The following is a 20,945-nucleotide window of genomic DNA, read 5'->3' as shown; positions in this document are numbered from 1 at the left end:
AATTCTCATCTGGTATTCATTCCCATTTCATCCCTTTTCCCCATCAATATCACCTGCACTGCAATTCTTTTTAAAGCCCACCTAGACAAAATTGCACAAAAATAGTTCTCGGGACTTCATTTATCTTCTGAATGAAAAATGTGTAACGGTGGAAAATAATCTACCAGTGTCATTTTGGTCACTGTTTGGTCAGGGAAAATATACCTTAATGGAAAATTATCTTTCAAGGTTCATCCTATTGGTTAGATATGATGTTCCCAAGTAATCAGCCTTCGGGCAAAATACATTAGAAAGAAAAACCATTTCCTAAATCCTTTTGCATAGTGTCTTTTGACTTGAATGGCATTTCCGCCAAGAATTAGAACCATTTTAAATCATATTGATTCTGTTCAGAGGTCTTAATATCATACTGCTGCTTCAGCATTCCAGATGGGAAAGGTTAGCAAAGTGACACTGGAAGATATCTCTCCACCGGTTTCCTTGTGATCTTTTCCCTTCCCCTCCCCCTTCCCTTCTTCCCTCAGAATCTACTTCTGTATTTCCCCAGCACACTGCGAAGGGTCTCAGGGTATGTTGTAGAATGGGTTTTCGGTTCAGATATGGCTCTGGCCAAGCCTGTTTGCCTCACCCTATGTAAACTAAAGTCTGTCCTCTACAATATACAGATGGGTTCCATTCCAACAGAGGCTTTAAGGTAGGCAAACTGTCCTTCAGGACGGTTTCCCTGCCATTTCACAATGTCTCCTTAAGAGATTGAAAAGCACTGCTCCAAGTAAAGGACTGTGAATTATACTTCTAGTCAAGCATTCTTGGAAAGATTTTTAATAGTGGTGGTTGTTTTTAATAAACCTCCCCTATTTGCTACCTTGCAGCTGACTGGAATCACTGCATCTGGAAAATACCTTTCTCTATGAATGATACAGAGATAATGGTGATACAAACTCCACCAAGGGTGGCAGGGCCTGAGTTTAGGCAACACGGACTTGAGATTCTTCTTCCGTTTCTTGGCCGAGGCTGGTGTATGTTACTGAAGGTTCTAGCTGCCCAGTGACTGGCAAGTCTACAACAGGTCCTGAAGGATTTCGGAACTGCTTGTACACCCGTGGATCTTGGGCAATGTATGTGGATGTAGAGAAGTACAGCAAAAGGCCAACAAGGATTGTGAAGAATGACAGCAGATAAAGTCCTGAAAACTAAATGTAAAGAATAAAATTAGTAAAAAAAATGCAATAAATGCGTTGTACACAAGAGTTGCATGCAAGAATTTTTTTTCCTGTATAAAGCTGTTCTGTATCAAATCAAATTAAAATTCAGTGCCAGAAATAAATTACTTAAATCAATTGCATGATTATTTTGTACAATAAGTAAACATCAGTAAATTGATCTGGCTTTTACTGCTTTCAGTCAATGATCACTACCATTTTCTAAGAAACAAATGTTATGCTCTCATGTAAAACCTTCAGAACTTCAGTAGCAGAAGTAAAAATCCAGTGACAATGGAATCAAAGGTAATTAAAACACAAAAGAATCAGAAGAATCATAGCAACTTTGTGAAATGACTAGACAACTCATGCCCAGTTAGGTCATTGTTCCAGAGATTTTCTTAACTAAACAGAGAAACAGAATGATCATAGGTGAGCATAAAAACAGCAGCAGGAGAAGCAATTTCCAACTTCCTGCTGGCTTCCCCATTTAATTTGCTTGTGGGAAGCTGGAAGGGAGTGTCAGAATCCTTCCTTCCTTCCTTCCTTCCTTCCTTCCTTCCTTCCTTCCTTCCTCCCTCCCTCCCTTCCTTCCTTCCTTCCTTCCTTCATGAGGTAATATAAAAGCTCTACAAAACAAACAGGTCTCTGCGTGCATATATGTTGTGGTGTATATATAATCTTGCTACTTCCAAGAACAATGAACTAAATACAATAAATGTCAAGATGAAACCAAAATCAACAGCTTCAAGCTAAAAAGTATTATTGAAGTAAAAGCTGAAAGATCCTCTCAGAAAAAACTAAGCTGTTCCAGATTAAATAGAAAAGATCCTAAGTCTCTGAATAATTAAGACATGACTAGCCGAATGATTCTTAATATGCAGTTTTTCTTGGCAACATATAACTTGCCTGCAAAGGTTCATTTGAGTCAACTTGCCCATTGGAAATGGACAGTAACCCACCCTAAACCTAGTTTTCCATTGTGAAAATGAATATATTATATATTGATTAAGTAGCATATGGTATTTGAAGAAAAATGGGAAACCTGTTCAGTAAACAAGACATTCTGGGGGAAAAAAACAATATCCAGCAAATTACAATGTTCAGACTATTTCATACAGTCATTGTATATTAACACAAACACAGCTACCTGGAGTTTATCTTTCATAGTTTGATATGGCCACAGGACATGTCTTTATGTAAACCATGTCTGGGTATATGTATGCATGAATACGCACGCACATACATCTGATAGGTTGACAGGTGGTTAAATTTTCTTAAAATGTACAGATGCAATGCAACACACCGGCTGTAAGCTCTGATGACATCTCCATCTGCTGCAGTTTTCCACAGTTAAAACTGTAATTGGCTCACTTCAGAAGAGAAGAAACCCTACCGAGGAAACTTCAAAGCATGACGGAGAGAGGCTGTCTAGCGGGCTGGCCAGTTAATTGTTTTTCTCTTGCAATATCTCATTTTCCCTCTTTGTGATATCTCGCCAGGTAATTTAGTACAGCCACACTATTGCTTTGGCAGCTAAAAATACAATGTCAAACATCAACAGTGCTGAAGGACAGCTTTCACCTGTCATTGCGTGCATGCAGACAAGATCTGTTTTGTGCAGCTTTCTGCTGTTATGCATACCAGGTGATCTGAATAATTCTGGGCATCCTGATCACACCTGAAATTCTGGAAGATAGAAAGCAAGCTCAGTATTGTGATCTCTAACAACAGAGATCCCAACTCTGCTCCAACTCACCAGAACTCCAGACAGTCTCCTCTCCTCATTGTGAATTGCCACTGGATAGATTTTTAGCAAATAATGGGAACGGCAAGGGGACGTCAGCACTGTCAGTAGCTGAGCTCAAAGAACTAAGTCTGGTAAAGATCAAAGGCATTCTAAGGCTGGGAGTAGCTGCATAATTAATACATAAGCACATAATTTGGAAGCTCTATTTGCTAGCAACAATGACTTTGCCTTTTGTGATCATCTGGGTTTCTTCCTCTTGACTCCCTGCTTGTTATTCTTGACATCACTTGCCTAATGGATTGTGTATCTGACCATCAACATGTCTCTACAGGTTTCACATTTCTGTTGTGGCGAGTTTGGCTTCCTGCTTTCAGATATAGAGAATCCAGATATTCATAGCATTAACTATCCACTGGCCTTCACTTCAACTTTGGAGATTTTCATAGTGAATTGTGTTATCGGTGGTTACTGCTTATTGCTCTGGTTTTGTCCAGTAGCAATCTAGTAATTGTAATGAGCTACAAGAGAGATCTGGGACAAAGACGGCCCCAGGATTATTAAACCTGATAATGGGTTTTAAATGATAAAGCACATGCTACTACTTCTGTTACCACTACTGGAAATGTTACTGGAAGTGTAAATGGGGAAGCAGAGAGTTACTTGACAAAAACTAGAAGGAAGCGTAAACAGCTTTCTTCTCTAGGCCGGTACCCTCCATGAGTGTAAGGACAATCAAAATCCCCAAACCAGAAAATCTCCAGTATATTGGGGAAAGGTGTGCTACAAATATGTGTTTCCTGATGCCCTTCCCAGTCAACTCAAAGCTGTGTTTGTACAGAAGAAGCTCCTGAGGCTTCCATAATATGTATCACATGGATTCTCAAGGGAATTATTTCTGGGTAGTCATCTGCTGGAAGTAAGCCAATGCCAAGTCATAAAGAACTTTACAGGCTAAAACCTGCACTTCAATTTCACCACATAACACTTTTCAGCCAGACCAGAAAGTTCTGTTTTGATATCATCTGTTCTATATGTTCTTTCACAAACTGTAGGTGGGCAGCAATGTTCATTTTGGGGAATAGTGGCTTTCTCCTTGCTACCCTGCCAAGCACACCGTTGTTCCACTTTGTTCCACTTTGAGAGTTATCTTTTCTTATCTTCTTTTGATTGTGATCTCATGAACACTGACATTCACCAAAGCAAGCAAGTCCTTTAGTTCCTTAGACCAGTGGTTCTCAACTTTTTCTTCACTATGGACCCCCTGTAAATACTTTTTGTGGCCACAGACCATGGGCACGGACCTCCAAGACTTAACTCAAGATTTAAATCTTAACATTTCTTCAAGTCTTCACGGATCCTCTGTGTCGACATTGCTCCCCCCACCGGGGCTCACGGACCACAGGTTGAGAACCACTGCATTAGATGTCCCAATGATGCTTTTTCGTGAGGCAACTGGACTTTCTTGTTTTTTTATTTCTTCTTCAGCTTCCTGGATGAGAAGCAAAACATCTTCAAAGAAAAACAAGAAAGTCCAATTGCCTCGTGAAAAAAAATCTTTGGAACAACTATGATCTGGATGACTGAGAATCTCCATAGATACTGCCTCAGATGTTACCTTGGAGTTCTTTGAGACTTTCCAAAATATTACATATCTTGCTCTTGGTATATACTTGGTTAGTCAACCAGCCCTCCTGGGGAGGGTAACAATGGTGCTGAATTACTTGATTTGTACACAATCTGCCTGACAGTGGACTGGTGGAGTCCAACTCTTTGGAAATAGTTTTGTAATCTTTTCCAGTCTGGTAAGGATCAACAATTGTTTTTTTGGAAATTCTCAGAAATATCCTTCAGTTCATGACACATATCCACATAGCTGTATTGTGAAGACCAAACTTTGATAGTGAATACACAGAATTCTGTTCTTTAAATAAAACAGGACCTCCCACACTCATATCTGATTATCATCCCATGGATTGAAACTCTTGAGTCTAATTTTTCCCTCAAATGAATTGATAATCTGGGAGGTTTGCATACTTTTGCCACATACAAATATATAGCTTTGGATTATTCTCCTCAAAAATAGGGGAATAAGAATATATTTTTTTAATTGGGTTCTCATTTTCTAGTTCTAGGACTTGTTGGAGATAACTTTTTAGGTTATATTTATGCAAAAATGTTGAAACTGCCAGCTTCTATGCAAATTCTGACATTTTGGTCCTCAGAGAATCCAAATTCCTCTTTCTACCAGGCTTCTGGAAACTCAGCACAGAAAATACATCAATGTTTTCCTTTGAGGCTTGGGTGAAAACAATGCCTTTATAAAATGGTTTTCATGTAAGATCTGTAGCTCACCTCAGAAACCACTGAATTTAAATATAACAGATGGCTCTCCAAATGTTTATAAATTTTTACTTTCAAAATACCTCAGTTGGCAAGGGCCTCTGTGTTCATATGACAGGTTTATTCAGGGATGATACTTCAATGCACATTCCAAGCCAGATGGATGCAGGTCTGTAATATGACACGTTGGGACTTGACTAAAAAGGAAGCTACTTCCCTTGTAGATTGTCTGGAATATTTTGTATTGTTTTTAAATGTTTGTAAACTGTGCAGAGTCGCTATTGTGACATGGGCAGTCATCAAAATAAAAAAAATTAGATAGATAGATAGATAGATAGATAGATAGATAGATAGATAGATAGATAGATAGATAGACAGACAGACAGACAGACAGACAGACAGACAGACAGACAGATATTGTTAATTAATAGTTTCCACATCCCAAAAGATCTGGGATTGTATTAAACCACTACAGGTAATTCTCAGTTAGCAAACTACAATTGGGACCAGCAATTTGGTCATTAAGCGAAGTGGCTGCTAAATGAAATGGCAACTGTGCTTACATCCTGCTTCAGATTTCCTTTGCTTTATAGACCTGCAAAGGACATAAATGTGAGGATTGATCAAAAAGTTACTTTTTAATCCCCACTGTAACTTTAACATTTAGCAAACAGTTACTAAATGAGGCAGTTGCTAAATGAGGATTGCCTGTATCATGATTGCCTGGTGGATCATACAGCACTTCAGATTTGGAGGGGTAAAAATGCTCTGAAGCATGTGCAAGTGAGCAAGCACATAACACCTCTTGATAGCCCTTTGAACCCAAGAACTTTTTCTGGGGTTGTGCTGCAGTTGTAGCCATGCAACTCCAGGAAGCGATGCAGTTGCTTTAAGGAGTTCCCAACAGGAGCTAAGTAGCCACCCCTGAATTTTTCCCCCCTTCTGAATTGAAGCACTGCAGAGCTTTTCAAACTTGGCCTTCAGCTGAACAATACTGCAGTCAAGTTCCCCCCTTTGTAGCCGCTGATTTATAGACTCATACTCCTTAAAAAACAGAGTCTGTCACCACGTTTGTGGGTGATTAGTAAATAATTGGCCAGGTAAGAATATGTTCAAGAGGGGAAAAAGGAAGAGAACCAACATTGATTTTAGAATTGTTTCCTTGAAGCTAAAATTTTAATTATTGAATCCTATAGTCACCCACTAATGTCCCAGGGCTGATCTAAGAAAATCAATCTTAAATAATTATGAGACATTTTTTTTGTTTTTTGTTGCAGTTCAGAAACATGTCTAAATGAAGCCATTTTCCTCTTCCCATTTATTGTTTTTCTAATGTTTTCTTGCATTCATGGTTTCTGCATGCAAAGTCGACAGGTGTCTCTGTTTCCCTTGGCTTCTGAGCATTTACTTTTAATAAAGTATCAGCTGCTGGTGATAATTGATACTGCATTGCTATCTTTGAGGCTGGTAGGGCTCATCACCAGGGGTAGAGTAATTGATTCAGCCTGGGCCTTTGGCCAATTCCTTTTCTGTTGAATTTTATAACAGGCACATTCAGTCGAGCTGTCCAGGGACTCTGTTGCTGTTCTTCCCCCATAAACGTGGAGCTCATTCGCCTTCCCACAGGCAAACATTTCACAGCTGCAGCTCATTAACCTCAACCTGGATGTAAAAGTCCCTTGGGGAGAAAACAGCCACAGAGGGGTTTCTCCAAGAGTTTGTTTTCCTCTGACATCACTTTGCATCTGAGCTTTTAATTGAAGATAGATGTTCACATTAGCTAATGCCTGCTTTTTATTGCAGATTTGTTCTTGAGCAGACAAGTGCAGATAGTGATCGTGTATGAATATACATGCAGACATGCAGACAGATATACAAGATGTGTAAGGATACATCCTACCATAGAAAGGGAAAGGAACTGTATGTTGTGGGCACAGAGCAGGAAGGAAGATGGAGCCAAAGGTCTCTACATGGGGCTACTCTTGAAGACCACTCGGAGGCTCCAGCTGGTACAGAATGCAGCCGTGAGAGTTGTGTTGGGAGTTTCCCGACACTCCCATGTTACACCTCTGCTCCGCGTGCTGCATTGGCTTCCAGTTGTCTTCCGGGTGAGATTCAAGGTGTTGGTAATGACCTACAAAGCCCTACATGGCATGGGTCCGGAATACCTTGGGGAGCACCTGCGGCCGGTGTCAACTTCCCTCCGCCCAGTACGCTCCCACAGAGAGGGCCTCCTCAGGGTGCCACCGGTCAAAGAATGTCGACTGGTGGCCCCCAGGGGGAGGGCGTTCTCTGTGGGCATGCCGGATTTATGAAACCATCTTCCGGTTGAGCTCCGGATGGCGCCTGACCTCCGCTCCTTCCGGCGTGATCTCAAAACCTACCTTTTTGAACAAGCTGGCCTGGCCTGATGGGATGGGGTTGGGTTGTATTAATCTGTTTTAATCTATTTTTAATGTGTTTTAACTTATTCATGGGCATTTGTTTAATCGTTTTTAATTTTTGTATCTTGTTTTTTAATATGTATTGCCCTGTTCACCGCCCTGAGTCCTCCGGGAGAAGGGCGGTATACAAATAAAATTAATAATAATAATAATAATAAATATAAAGGCAGTGCCAGATCTCATGCACTGTTAGCTGGATAATGAAACAATTTCCACTCGGGATATGCCTTGTTGGAAAAAGCAAAGTGGTTTCATACTATATCTTTTCTTCCTCAGATTAATAGGGTGAACTCAGAGCAGGTCATCTTAAACATTTGGCACTGATAAGGCAAGAAAAAAATCATTTAGTTTTAAAACCATTCTTTACCGTAAAAGTTTTAGGCCTGATATGAAATTGTTTTGAAAATTTCTTTTTAATTTTAAAGGCAGATTGATGTGAAAGGCCAAGTTTAAAAACCTAAATAGTATTAACAATAATTAACGCAACTGCATATTCAAATATTTCTGGATTTTAAAAAAGAATGAAGAATCCATTATCTTTCACTATGGCCAATGACCTCAAGAGGTTATTTCACATTCCTAAGTGGTCAAGTCACAAATTTTAGCTATTTAGTAGAAATCTGTGAAAATGCTGCAGGGCTCACAAAAGAGAAAATGAGAAAGAAACAACTTCTATTGGAGAGCATGAAGCTATAGGCAAGCAAAGAAATTTCAGGTACTTTAGACTAGTCATTGACCATAAAATTCAATGACAGGCCAAAGGATGTCTCTCCTAATCTTATGTCCTCTATAACCCAAGTTGGCTGTGCTTGCCAAGAGATAATAAGGCTGTGCGGCACTACAAAGGCAGAAAGGTGTTTTGGACTGTGTGCGATGCATTGTGAGCCCCCTGCAAACTCTGAAGAACCCATTAGCCCTCAAACCAAAAATGTACCACAGCCTTTCAAGATATTTATCAGTACCAGGTTAGGGAAAGCTGTTTTAGATATCAAAAAGATTTCTGTTCTCCTAGGTCTTAATCTCAACCATACTCACAATAGATTTTTGTATTAAAAAAGGAGACCGGGTTCCTTTTGGTTTTGACTTTGCTATATTTTAGATTTATGGAGTCTGTGATTTAAAAATAGTTTAGTAACAGAGATTACAAGGAAGCAACTATATTCATATTATGCATTCATATCTCATTAGAGTGATGGCAAATAAATGGCTTGAGTAATGTAATAAATAGCTACGGTACCTCAATACTACAGATCTGGTTTTGACAATTCCACTCAAGCAATATATAAGTTTGGTGATTAATGTTATTTCACAAACCCTGTTAAGCCTTTTGTATGATATAAGAACATTTTTTTCCAGTTTGTTGCAACGCTATTTTTTGCAGCTGTTATAAAAAACCCAACACCATGCAAATCACTAGTGTCTCATAATGTGATAAATAACAGGGCGAGGTCTTTAAACCACAATACTCATGTTTCTTTAATTGCTCTTCATGTTTATTTTCCAAAATGCAAAAATAATAGAATCTTGCTATTGACAGGAAACTTCCTCCAGATACTGTTATATGAAAAAAGTCCACAAACATTTTTCCCTGTTACCAGTTTTGTGAACAATTAAATGCATTCTTATGTATTAATCCATATTATCTTATCCTATTTTCTATTTTTCTTATTTTTTTTCAAGGGCAGTAATGTCATTCATAGTGATTCTTTAAAATGTAGATGCTACGAGTCTAAGATGGATTTTCAAAGCGTATTCAGACAATATGGGTATATATCAATTTAGTTATTGGTTTGTTCCTTCGCATTCACAAAAGTGATTCCTGATGTTTCCTTCACTTCCAGCTGAGATTATAAAATAATCTGGCCTGCCAGCTGAGCTAAAGGAACATCTTCAGGTTATCATTTGGAAAACATTTTATTAATGAGCTAAATGAATTTCCGCTATTTAGAATGCAAGTACTTCTAAAAGAGTTATTACCCCCCGTAGATAGGGCTCGCAACTTGGGAGTCCTCCTAGATTCACGGCTTACTTTGGAAGATCACATGGTGGCCGTGACTAGGGGGGCCTTTGCCCAGGTTCGCCTGGTGCGCCAGTTGCAGCCCTATCTAGACCAGGATTCCCTGTGTACGGTCACTCATGCGCTCGTGACCTCTCATTTGGACTACTGCAACTCTCTCTACATGGGGCTGCCCTTGAGGACCACTCGGAGGCTCCAGCTGGTACAGAATGCAGCTGCGAGAGTCGTGTTGGGAGTTTCCCGATACTCCCATGTTACACCTCTACTCCGTGAGCTGCATTGGCTACCAGTTGTCTTCCGAGTGAGATTCAAGGTACTGGTAATGGTGTTCAAGGCCCTACATGGCATGGGTCCGGAGTACCTTAGGGAGCACCTGCTGCCGACATCAACTTCCCTCTGCCCTGTGCGTTCCCACAGAGAGGGCCTCCTCAGGGTGCCACTGATCAGAGAATGTCGATTGGTGGCCCCCAGGGGGAGGTCCTTCTCTGTGGGCGCCCCGGAGCTATGGAATCGGTTGCCAGTTGAGCTCCAGATGGCGCCTGACCTTGGCTCCTTCCGACGCGATCTGAAAACGCATTTGTTTGAACAAGCCGGCTTGGCCTGATAGGGGGTGGGTTGGGTTTTTTATTGCTGTTAACATTTGTATTTATCGTTTTTACTTGGGCATTATGTTTAATTCCTTTTAACTTTTGTATTTTTTGTATTTTATACATCTGCCCTGTTCACTGCCCTGAGTCCTTCGGGAGAAGGGCGGTATATAAATAAAATTAATAATAATAATAATAATAATAATAATAATAATAATAATAATAATAATAATAATAATAATAATAATCGAGCTACCATAAAAATTAAGGCAGAAAGGATACAGAGATGTATCCAAGATGGTTCTGCCTTAGTTGAAAGGCAGAGTAAGTAAGTAAAAAAAAGAAGAAGAATGACTGCATTCAACTAGTTTTCTTGGTGGTGTTATGAATTGCTTTGAAATCCCTTTCTTCAAGAATGTTATTTGGACTTCTTGGTAGCAGGGTGATGAAAATTCACCAGTCTTACCCATCAACAACAACTGTCTGGACCATATCTTTCCACTGTATTGAGGAGAGTATATCTTTAAAAAAAACATTTTTCAATCAAGAGGAGAGTACAAGAAGATCAGGGAACTGATGAAAATGAAACATTCTGAGATGCTTTATGATTAAGGAAAGCCACAATTTCTTTTAACATAATCACAGACTTTGAAGGGATCTTAGAGGTCATGCAGTCTGACCACCTTCACAGTGCAGGATCCACCATAGAATCTGTGACAGATGACCATCCAGTCTCTTTTTGGAGACCTCTAGTGTTGTGTATTTACTTATTATGTATTCACACGTTGTGTTATAATAGAAGTTAACAGGGCTGAGGTAAAAGCCGCGGCAGCTTTTGACAGGTGTCAAAAGCTGCCGGGCGGAACTACGCAGGCGCCAACCGACTGACAGCTCAACACGCGCTACCGATGACAGCTCCGAGCTGTCAAACCCTGACGGCCCCGATTGGCGGAAACAAACGGCGCGGGAACGAACTCACCCCTGATTGGTTAAACTGCCGACAGCTGCCAGTATAAATAGATGTCATGTTCTTATGTTGTTTGCCTGGTTCTGAATAAAGAGTTAAACTGTTAACTCGCTGTCTCGCCTGCTTACTAGCTAAAGCACTGGCGACGAAGGTGGGATCCCTGCTTGCCTAAGCTGAAGTCACTCGGAAGCCAAACTTCCCTTCAACGCAAGCAGCGGCACCCACAGTTACAGACAGCATGACGAACCATGGCCACATTCGAGAATTCAATACCCGCCACCCAGAAGGCTGGGAGTCTCATCTGGGCCAGGTAGAAGGATACCTGGTGGTTAAGAAGATTATGGACGACCGGGCCAAGGCAGCCGCCCTCCTCTGGCTCAGCGGGCCCGCCGTATATGATGCCGCTGTGGGAATCTTCACCCCGGAGCCGATCGCCACTATCTCCTACGCCGACCTTACCGAGGGGCTGAGCAAATACTTCATGCCCATCAAGTCAGAACTCTTCTGGAGAGTAAATTTCGCCCGAAAACTACAGCTTCCTGACGAGCCAGCAAATGACTTCATAACCCGGGTCAGACACGCCGCACGACGGTGTCGGTTCCAGGACTTAGAAGACCGAATCCGGGACCAGATCGTCATAGGGCTCAAAGATGAACGGCTGAGGAAGAAGCTGATCGCCAAGCCAGAAATGACAATGACCGATGTGGCGAGGGAAGTCATTGCATACGAGGACTGCCATGGTGACAACCGACGTTCACCTGACAGTGGGCCCAGTGGGTCCGTGCACCAGGAGGACGGCGGGTTCAGCGGTCCCGAAGATGACGACGTCTCCATGGACATCGACGCGGTACAGCGGCGGTTCGAAAAGCTCAGGCTGCAACGCAACTACCGGGGGGGGCCTGCCAACAATCAGAGGGGCGCTAACTTCCAGCCAAACAGGGCTAAGTGTGCCAGCTGCGGCGGAAGCCACCCGAGAGCAACGTGCCGGTTCCGCAGTGCCAAATGCCATGGGTGCGGAAAGACAGGTCACCTCAAAGCCATGTGCCACAGCCGGAGCCGAGAAAATCTGCATGAACTGGAAGTGACACCCGCAGGTATGAGCCAACACACACCTAGAGCCAGGCACAGTCCTAAACCCCTAGTGTTTAATGTGAGGGGGAGGGCGGGGGAATACACAGTCCACAGCACTCTTAAGCCCAAAGTCAAGGTGGACGTTCTAATTCAGGGAATCCCCTGTGAGATGGAAGTGGACTCTGGGTCCTCCGTCTCACTCATATCATGGCAAACCTACAGGGACATTTGTAACCAAAGTAGAAAACGGCCCGCCCTTCGACCCACCAAACTCCGCCTAGCTGACTTCCAGAAAATGCCCATTAAACTCCGGGGAAAGGCTTCCGTCCCCGTGGAGTTCAAACAATTTAAAGGATCCCTCCCTATTCTTGTGACCCAAGAAAACAGAATCAGCCTGCTAGGACTAGACTGGTTTGAGGCACTAGGGATAGCGTTGACAGGTGTCAACGCCATTCAGCTGTCAAACTTAGAATCCGTCTGCCTTCAATTCACGGACGTCTTTGACAGCTCGCTAGGGAAGTACACTGGACCGCCCGTATCACTTAAACTAAACCCGAATGTAATGCCTGTCAGAATCAAGGCAAGAAGAGTTCCCTTCGCCTTGAGGGAAAAAATAGAAGCTGAGCTAGACCGATTAACTACCTTAGGAGTCCTAGAACCGGTAGAAGGGGCTGAGTGGGAGACACCCATAGTGACCCCAGTTAAGCCAAATGGCCAAATAAGATTATGTGCCGATTATAAAGCGACCCTCAACCTCGCATTAAATGCACATGCCTACCCGGTCCCGGCTGTCAAAGACATCCTCGCGGCCATTAAGTCAGGCGCCATATTTGCCAAGTTAGGCTTGGCGCAGGCGTATTTACAGCTGCCTGTCACCCCTGACACCGCTTTAGCTCAGACAATCATCACCCACAAGGGAGCATTTAAAATTAACCGCCTTCAATTCGGCATCTCTGCAGCCCCGGGGATCTTCCAGGAAATCATGGAAAAAACACTTAAAGGGATCCCCGGGGTCTGTCCATATTTTGACGATGTCCTAATTGCAGGGGAATCAGAAAAAGACCTAGCTGACAAATTAACAAAGGTGCTCCTTAGGTTCAGGGAGGCTGGTCTCAAATTAAAATGAGACAAATGCTCCATCGGGGTGCCCTCAACAGAGTTCTTAGGTTTTAAAATAGACACTAAAGGAATTCACCCCACTGAAACAAAAATTAAAGCTATTAAAACAGCACCAACCCCTAAAAATAAACAAGAACTTCAAGCCTTCCTAGGGTTTGTTAACTTTTATCATACCTTCCTGCCTCATAAAGCCTCCATTGCTGAACCCTTACATAGGCTATTAGACAAAGGCAAACCCTGGACTTGGTCATCTGAGCATGATAAAAGTTTTAATCTATTAAAAAACTTACTCTCCAGCAATACAACAGTAGCCCTATATAACGAACAGCTGCCCTTATGTCTGGCTTGCGATGCCTCCCCCTAGGGCATCGGAGCAGTCCTAAGACACTTAACTAAAGAGGGGACACAGACACCTGTAGCGTTCTATTCCAGAACGCTGTCAAAACCTGAGCGTAATTACGCTCAGATTGACAAGGAGGCTTTAGCTATAGTAGCTAGCGTAAAAAAATTTCATGACTACCTATACGGCCGACCCTTTACCATTTTTACTGACCATAAGCCCCTGTTAGGTCTTTTTACAGTAAACAAACTAACACCACAAATATTATCTCCCCGCATCCTGAGATGGTCTACCTTTCTGTCAGCCTATTCATACAACTTGGAATACAAGCCAGGGAAATCCATGGGCCATGCTGATGGCCTTAGCAGACTGCCCCAACCAATAGTCGACCCAGACCCAGCACCAGCTGGAAGAATACTGGCTATCTCAGACCTACCAGAATGCCCATTATCTGTTAAAGACATCTCTGCAGCTACTGCTGCAGACAAAATTTTAGGCAGAGTCTTAGGCTATGTCATGTCTGGCTGGCAATACACACCCCCAGACCCAGAATTCCAACCTTATATTTTAAAGCAAAAGGAATTATCCACCCATCAAGGGTGTCTACTATGGGGCAGCAGGGTAATCATACCCGACAAACACAGACTCAAGGTGTTAGAGAGCCTCCACGAAGGTCACCCTGGAACCGTCAAAATGAAGGCTCTGGCCAGAAGCTATGTCTGGTGGCCAGGATTAGATAAGCAGATTGAAACACACGTAGCCGGCTGCTATTCCTGCCAACTTGTTAGAGCCGCCCAGCCACATGCTCCCATACACAGATGGGAAATTACAAAGACACCCTGGTCTCGTATCCATATAGATTATGCAGGTCCATTCCAGGGACAATCATTCTTAATAGTCGTGGATAGCTATTCGAAATGGCTAGAGGTGGCACCAGTAACTAGCACAACTTCAACTGCCACAATACAAGTTTTAAGAGGGTTATTCGCAACACATGGGCTTCCAGATGTTATAGTTTCCGATAACGGCCCCCAATTTACCTCCTACGAATTCCAGAGTTTCACAAAGGCGAACTCTATTAGGCACACCACCACGGCTCCTTTTCACCCATCGACGAACGGCTTGGCAGAGGTGATGGTGAAATCAACCAAAGAGGCACTGCGGAAAATCATCTCCGGCAATTGGCACCGAAGACTGGCTCAATTCCTTTTATCACAGCACACCACCCCATGCACAACTACTGGAAAGTCTCCAGCAGAGCTCCGCTGGGGCAAAAGATTAACTACCAGACTAGACGGTCTACATCCTGACAGATCCCCTCCAGACCCAGAACCACCCCTCCAACATAGAACTCTCAACACAGGGCAAGCTGTCTGGGCGAGGAATTACGGGGGGGGGGCAACAAATGGACACAGGGGGTGGTCATTGAACAAACGGGCCCCCTATCATACATCATAGACATTGGACATAATATCCATATCCGCAGACACATCGACCAACTTCGGCGTCGCAGTCCTCAAAACATAGGGGAAAGGGGTAACGACGAAATGCTGACAGAAGCACCGCCGCAAAGTCTTGCACGCCAAAATCCCCCCGATCGAAATATACCACTTCAACACCCCGCCCCAAGCGACGCGGAACCTTCGGAGCCATGCCCCCTGCCAGACCTAGAAGCCCCTGGGGAAAAGGAACAACCAACCGAGACAACCCCCCGGCGCTCCGAAAGAATAAAAAGACCTCCCACCTACCTAAAAGACTTCGAATGGGGAAACCCGAAAAAGAAACAGTTGGGGAAACATCAACTCAATCAGAGGGAGGGGTAAGGGGTGTTGTGTATTTACTTATTATGTATTCACACGTTGTGTTATAACAGAAGTTAACAGGGCTGAGGTAAAAGCCGCGGCAGCTTTTGACAGCTGTCAAAAGCTGCTGGGCGGAACTGCGCAGGCGCCAACCGACTGACAGCTCAACACGCGCTACCGATGACAGCTCCGAGCTGTCAAACCCTGACGGCCCCGATTGGCGGAAACAAATGGCGCGGGAACGAACTCACCCCTGATTGGTTAAACTGCCGACAGCTGCCAGTATAAATAGATGTCATGTTCTTATGTTGTTTGCCTGGTTCTGAATAAAGAGTTAAACTGTTAACTCACTGTCTCGCCTGCTTACTAGCTAAAGCATCTAGTGAAGAGAACTCATAATTACATGTGGCTGTCTGTTCCACTCATACAAGCTCATACAATCAGGAAATTCTTCCTGAAGTCTAGTTTCTCTGAACTTGCTTCCTAGTCAGGTTAAAAGACCAGATCCATAACTGAAGCTTCAATCGACCTGATTTATTCATAAAAGCCTATGCGCAGGAATCTTCTCAACTAATAGTGAGCACCTGGCTAGAGGTAGATAAGGGTCAATGACATTGAAGGGGTGTTTTAGTTCACTTTTGACTATGTAGAGATTGTAGGCTGATTCCTCTTTTCACTCCACCCCCACCCAATGGTTCTTGTCCTGCCATCTGGGGAAGGGAAAACAAGTCCACTCCTTCTTCTAAGTAACAATCCTTCAAATATGGTCAGAAGATTGAGTCATTACAATTGGATTAATTTTTGTTGTTAGTTTGAGATGTTTTGCTGCTTCATCAGTCAGAGCAAGGCAGTTAGGCAAAGAGTTATTGGAATGTACCAACTCCTGAAATCCTTCAGATATTTGGCTTTCATATGTCCACTTGCCCATTTTCTACATAATTTAAACACTCTCAGATCTTTAATAATTCCTTACAGGGCTTTGTTTCCAGAATTTTTTTTTAACCAACTTGATAATCCTCTTCTGACACCTAGTCTTCATCTGTTATTGATTTTTTTGTAACTTGGTACCCAGAACTGCACACAATGCTGCCCTGTAAACCGCCCTGAGTCCTTCGGGAATAGGGCGGTATAGAAATCTAATTAAATAAATAAATAAATAAATAAAATATTCCAAAGAGAATTTGCCACAAAAAAGTTGGCTGGATCAATTATTTCCTATGAGGTAAACTCTATGTTCCTCTTAATGAATGGCTACATTTTTAAAACAAAAGACTTATACAAACCTAGGAAGATTGTCATGAAAAATAAGAAAGCTCACTCACGTCACCTTGGATGTTATGTGTTGAGGTCCATCAACACATGAGCCGTGGTGGCACAGTGGTTAGAATGCAGTACTACAGGCTACTTCTGCTGACTGCCAGCAGCCAGGCAATTCGATCTTGACCTTCCATCTTTCTGAGGTCAGTAAAATGAAGACCCAGATTGTTAGGGGCAATATGCTGACTTTGTAAACAGCTCAGAGAGGGCTGTAAAGCACTGTGAAGCGGTATATAAGTCTAAGTGCTATTGCTATCGTGGAGAGGTAAGATAATGGAGCCCTGCAAAGTGCAACTTGGTTTAGATCTTCCATACAAATTCCCTTTAGAATTGACTAAAGCAGGGGTCGGCAACCTCGGCTCTTTTATGACTCGTGGACTTCAACTCCCAGAATTCCTGAGCCAGCTATGCTGGCTCAGGAATTCTGGGAGTTGAAGTCCACGAGTCATAAAAGAGCCGAGGTTGCCGACCCCTGGACTAAAGGGAGGGACCAAAGTTTATGTAAGATTGAAGACAAAAAAAGCAAAAACCTTGAAGATTTATTTTAACATGTAGTCATTTTTCTCTCTACTCCCCATTTTATGCATGTACTTTCACCTGCTGGTATTAGTCCTTTCCGCAAAAGATATGAGAGGAAAAGATATGAAAGCGTTCAACAACTTGCTGTATTGTTTACCCAAGTAGTTTTGCAATTCAGAGGCAGAGACATGTTTTTTACGCCAAGACCCAGTTATAGGTCTGTTAAAAATGAAATAGCAGAAGATGCAAAAAGATTTCTAAGAACTTGAAATAGGGGCGACAATCAGCGCAGACAGTAATAGTCTAACTTTATATAAAATTAATTCCTATGGTTTCTTTGTCTTGTATTTCTTGGTTTTTTCTTCAATGATCTGTTTGCACAAAATTCAATTAAAGCATTAGTCTAAATGTGCATAAACACTGAACAAAGGCTTTGAAGATAAAACCCCTAAAAGTGTCCTGAATTATATATTTTTTTTCATTCTCTGTAGCATTTTTCTCATGTTTTTCTGCATCAGACAAAAAAAATTGCAACAGCAGCTGTTTCATAAAATTATCTATTGATTTTTCAAAAGTAAAGTCTGTGTTACAGACAAGGATAAATCTCTAAGATGTAATATACAGTGTTGCAGTGTCAAAAAGCAGAATCCACTGACTTTGTTAATTCACACTTAAAGTAACTTTTCCTATGAAGAAAAGAGCAATATAATTTATCTGAAAAATAAAACCTTGGAGGCAACATAGTTGACAATTTTATCATTGCTGTATATTATCCACATAAATTTCATATAATAATTTAAATAAGAACAAAAATATAAGTTTCTGTGTATGTGTGAAAATATACACAGGGCTGCACAATCATTTTTGTGCACTCCAAATAGTCATGTCACCACAGGGAGGAATTAGCTGCACTAAGCTTAACTTAATCAACTTCTATTAGCCTTTACTTTGAGAAAATGTTACAAATTACCTAGCAGAGTAATCTTGGGTGGTTCAAAGGAACCCAAAAGTATAGTGTTGGCACCCAAAATGTGGGTCCCATTCTTGCTCTAAAGTTATTCAGTTTTTCTTATGTACCTGAAGATCTTCATCAAAATTACCAGCAGAAGCTGAACTGAGTGAATGACATCTCTTTTTGCAAAAATACCTTAACCATAGTATTGTGGTAATATGACTCACAATGATCATGACTTCCAAGTAATTTTGGCAATGACCCCAACCGACTTCAGATGTTTTACTGCAGGACTTTTCAACCTTTTCACCCATTGTACCACTTTTAGGATATGGCAACATCCGAGTACCACCAGTCACCTAGCAAGGTGCCAAAAACTTGATGACCCAAAAAAAAAGGAAAAAAGTGATGAAGTACAGGTAGTCCTCAACTTACAACAGTTTGCTTAGTGACTGGTTGAAGTTACAATGGCACTGAAAAAAGTGCCCCCCAAGCCACAGCCGAGCAAGTCACCTGCCTGCCCGCCTGACGGTGCTCTTCCTCCTGTCCGAGGTTTTCATTGTTGTGAGCATTTCTGTTGTGGATTGGCAGTGGGGGTGGGGTGGGGAGGGAGTTTGGTTTATATACCCCCTCATCTGCTGGGTGGTTGCAGCAGGTTTTGGTCACTTCACATGACCCTGGGACACTGTGACCATCATAAATACGAATCAGTTGCCAAGCATCTGAATGTAAATCACAAGACCCTGGAGATGCTGCAATATTCCAACTGATTGGCGCTTCTTCTGGGCTCAGCAGATGTGCCGGGATCAGCGCCGAGCTCCAGCTGGAGCCTGGAGCTGATCCTGGCGCTTCCACTGAGCTCTGACAGCCCCGAAGAAGTGCTGATCAGCTGGGCTCAGCAGATGTGCCAGGATCGGCACCGAGCTCCAGCTGGAGCCTGGCGCTGATCCTGGCACTTCTGCTGAGCCCTGACAGCCCTGCAGCTCCAGCCATCTCTCACTCAGGCTTGTGCGGTGCTGCCACTGGTTCAGCTCATTCCCCTCCCCTGTTACCACTTTTCTAGGATGGCCGCGTACCACCTGCCAGGTGCCAATGTACCACAGGTGGTACCCGTACCACTGGTTGAAAAGCCCTGTTTTACTGTATATCGTAAAATAGACTTGCCCTTTGGCTAGGCATCAATAGCAATATCTACTTTGAATGGCATCTTGGAATTCCTACTGTTATGCTCTATGCTGATTCTTTTGAGTCAAAAGCTGAAGGGCCTGATCCTATCATGTGGAGAGCTAGCAGGGAATCAATCAACCAACAAATAAACAAGTGAGACCATCAGCAGGAATAGACAGTTTTAGATTCTGGCAGAGCACTAAGGCCCAAGATGTACCAGCAACTTTGAAGGAGAGAGCAAAGGTGAGCTGCTTGGTTTCACAGGAAGCAAGGGAAGACCCGACTGAGCTGTGTTTGCAGCTGGGACTTCTTAAGAACAGCTGCTAGAGCCTTGCTCACCTTTGGAAACAACCCTCCAACGTTGAGCCTTTATGACATGGCCCAGCTTGTGGAACTCTAGCCTGATCTAAACCACCCTTCTTCTCTACAGCGCCTTGCTCCACCTTCCTCGATCTGTGTGTCATTGGTTGCCTACTTCTATCCCTGGACCTTGTCTCTTATAGCTACAATTCCAGCCTGAGCTTTGCAGACTTTTAATTGTGGAAACCTTCAAGTTTCAACCTACAATGGCTCTACCGGCATTATGCTCTGGCAACCAGACAGAATCTCACCAAGCTTTCTACCTGCCTTTGTGGTTATTTGTATTACAATTCCCTCTTCTCACCTCATTGAAAAAAAAAGGAAGAGTTGAGCAAACTGGAAGGTGTGCAGTTAAAATAACTGACTTTTGCCTGAGCTGAAATTTCTGCGTAATAATACTAGAAATCATTTGAATTGAATATGAAAGGTAAACATCATAAAAACAAGTTGCAGTAGTAGGTATGAGGTATGGAAAGTGTAAGGCCATGGGAGAAATGGAAGGAAGTACGTCTACCAGATCTGGCCTGCAACAATCTGGACAAGTACAAAATGAAGGCAAAGAGTGAGTTTGCTCCCTATTTCTTTGTTGCCATCTAGTGGTCATCAAAATTTGGGAGAGCCATACCCCTGTTCTATATTGTCCTGAAAAACAACGAAGCTGTAAGCTAAATACCATATATTCTATCTCTTTCAGTTCTGAAGAACAGAGGAAAAGGCTCTGAACTATATAGATTGCCAATTTTTTCAGGTTTTCCCTGAAGAATGATAAATAATGACTTTTTAGGATTTCTACATCAGGAATTTAATACTTAATTACTTCTAATGAATTACTTCTAATCCTGCTTTGGTAAGAGAATTTCTGATGGTAGTGCGCGAGTTGTGATGGGAGTCTCCCGATACTCCCGTGTAACGCCTCTTCTCCGCAAGCTGCATTGGCTTCCAGTTGCCCTCCAGGTGAGATTCAAGGTGCTGGTGATGACCTATAAAGCCC

General features: G+C 42.6%; 1 protein-coding gene across 1 annotated transcript in view; it reads right to left on the bottom strand.

Annotated features, from left to right (window-relative positions):
* Positions 1–916: 916 nt before the first annotated feature.
* SLC35F1 (solute carrier family 35 member F1) overlaps positions 917–20,945 on the bottom strand; it is a gene marked incomplete at its 5' end in the record, with an annotated part of 233,651 nt that continues 213,622 nt past the window's right edge. Inside the window, one exon of the mRNA XM_083355627.1 lies at positions 917–1,193. Within this exon, the coding sequence (XP_083211753.1) occupies positions 969–1,193 (225 nt within the window). The 3' untranslated portion in view covers positions 917–968. The remainder of the gene's footprint in view (positions 1,194–20,945) is intronic.

This window comes from Vipera ursinii (assembly GCF_947247035.1).
Source record: "Vipera ursinii genome assembly, chromosome: 1".
Taxonomy (NCBI): Eukaryota; Metazoa; Chordata; class Lepidosauria; order Squamata; family Viperidae; genus Vipera; species Vipera ursinii.
The sequence above is the reverse complement of the archived record's forward strand: the minus strand, read 5'-3'. Positions and strand labels throughout refer to the sequence as shown.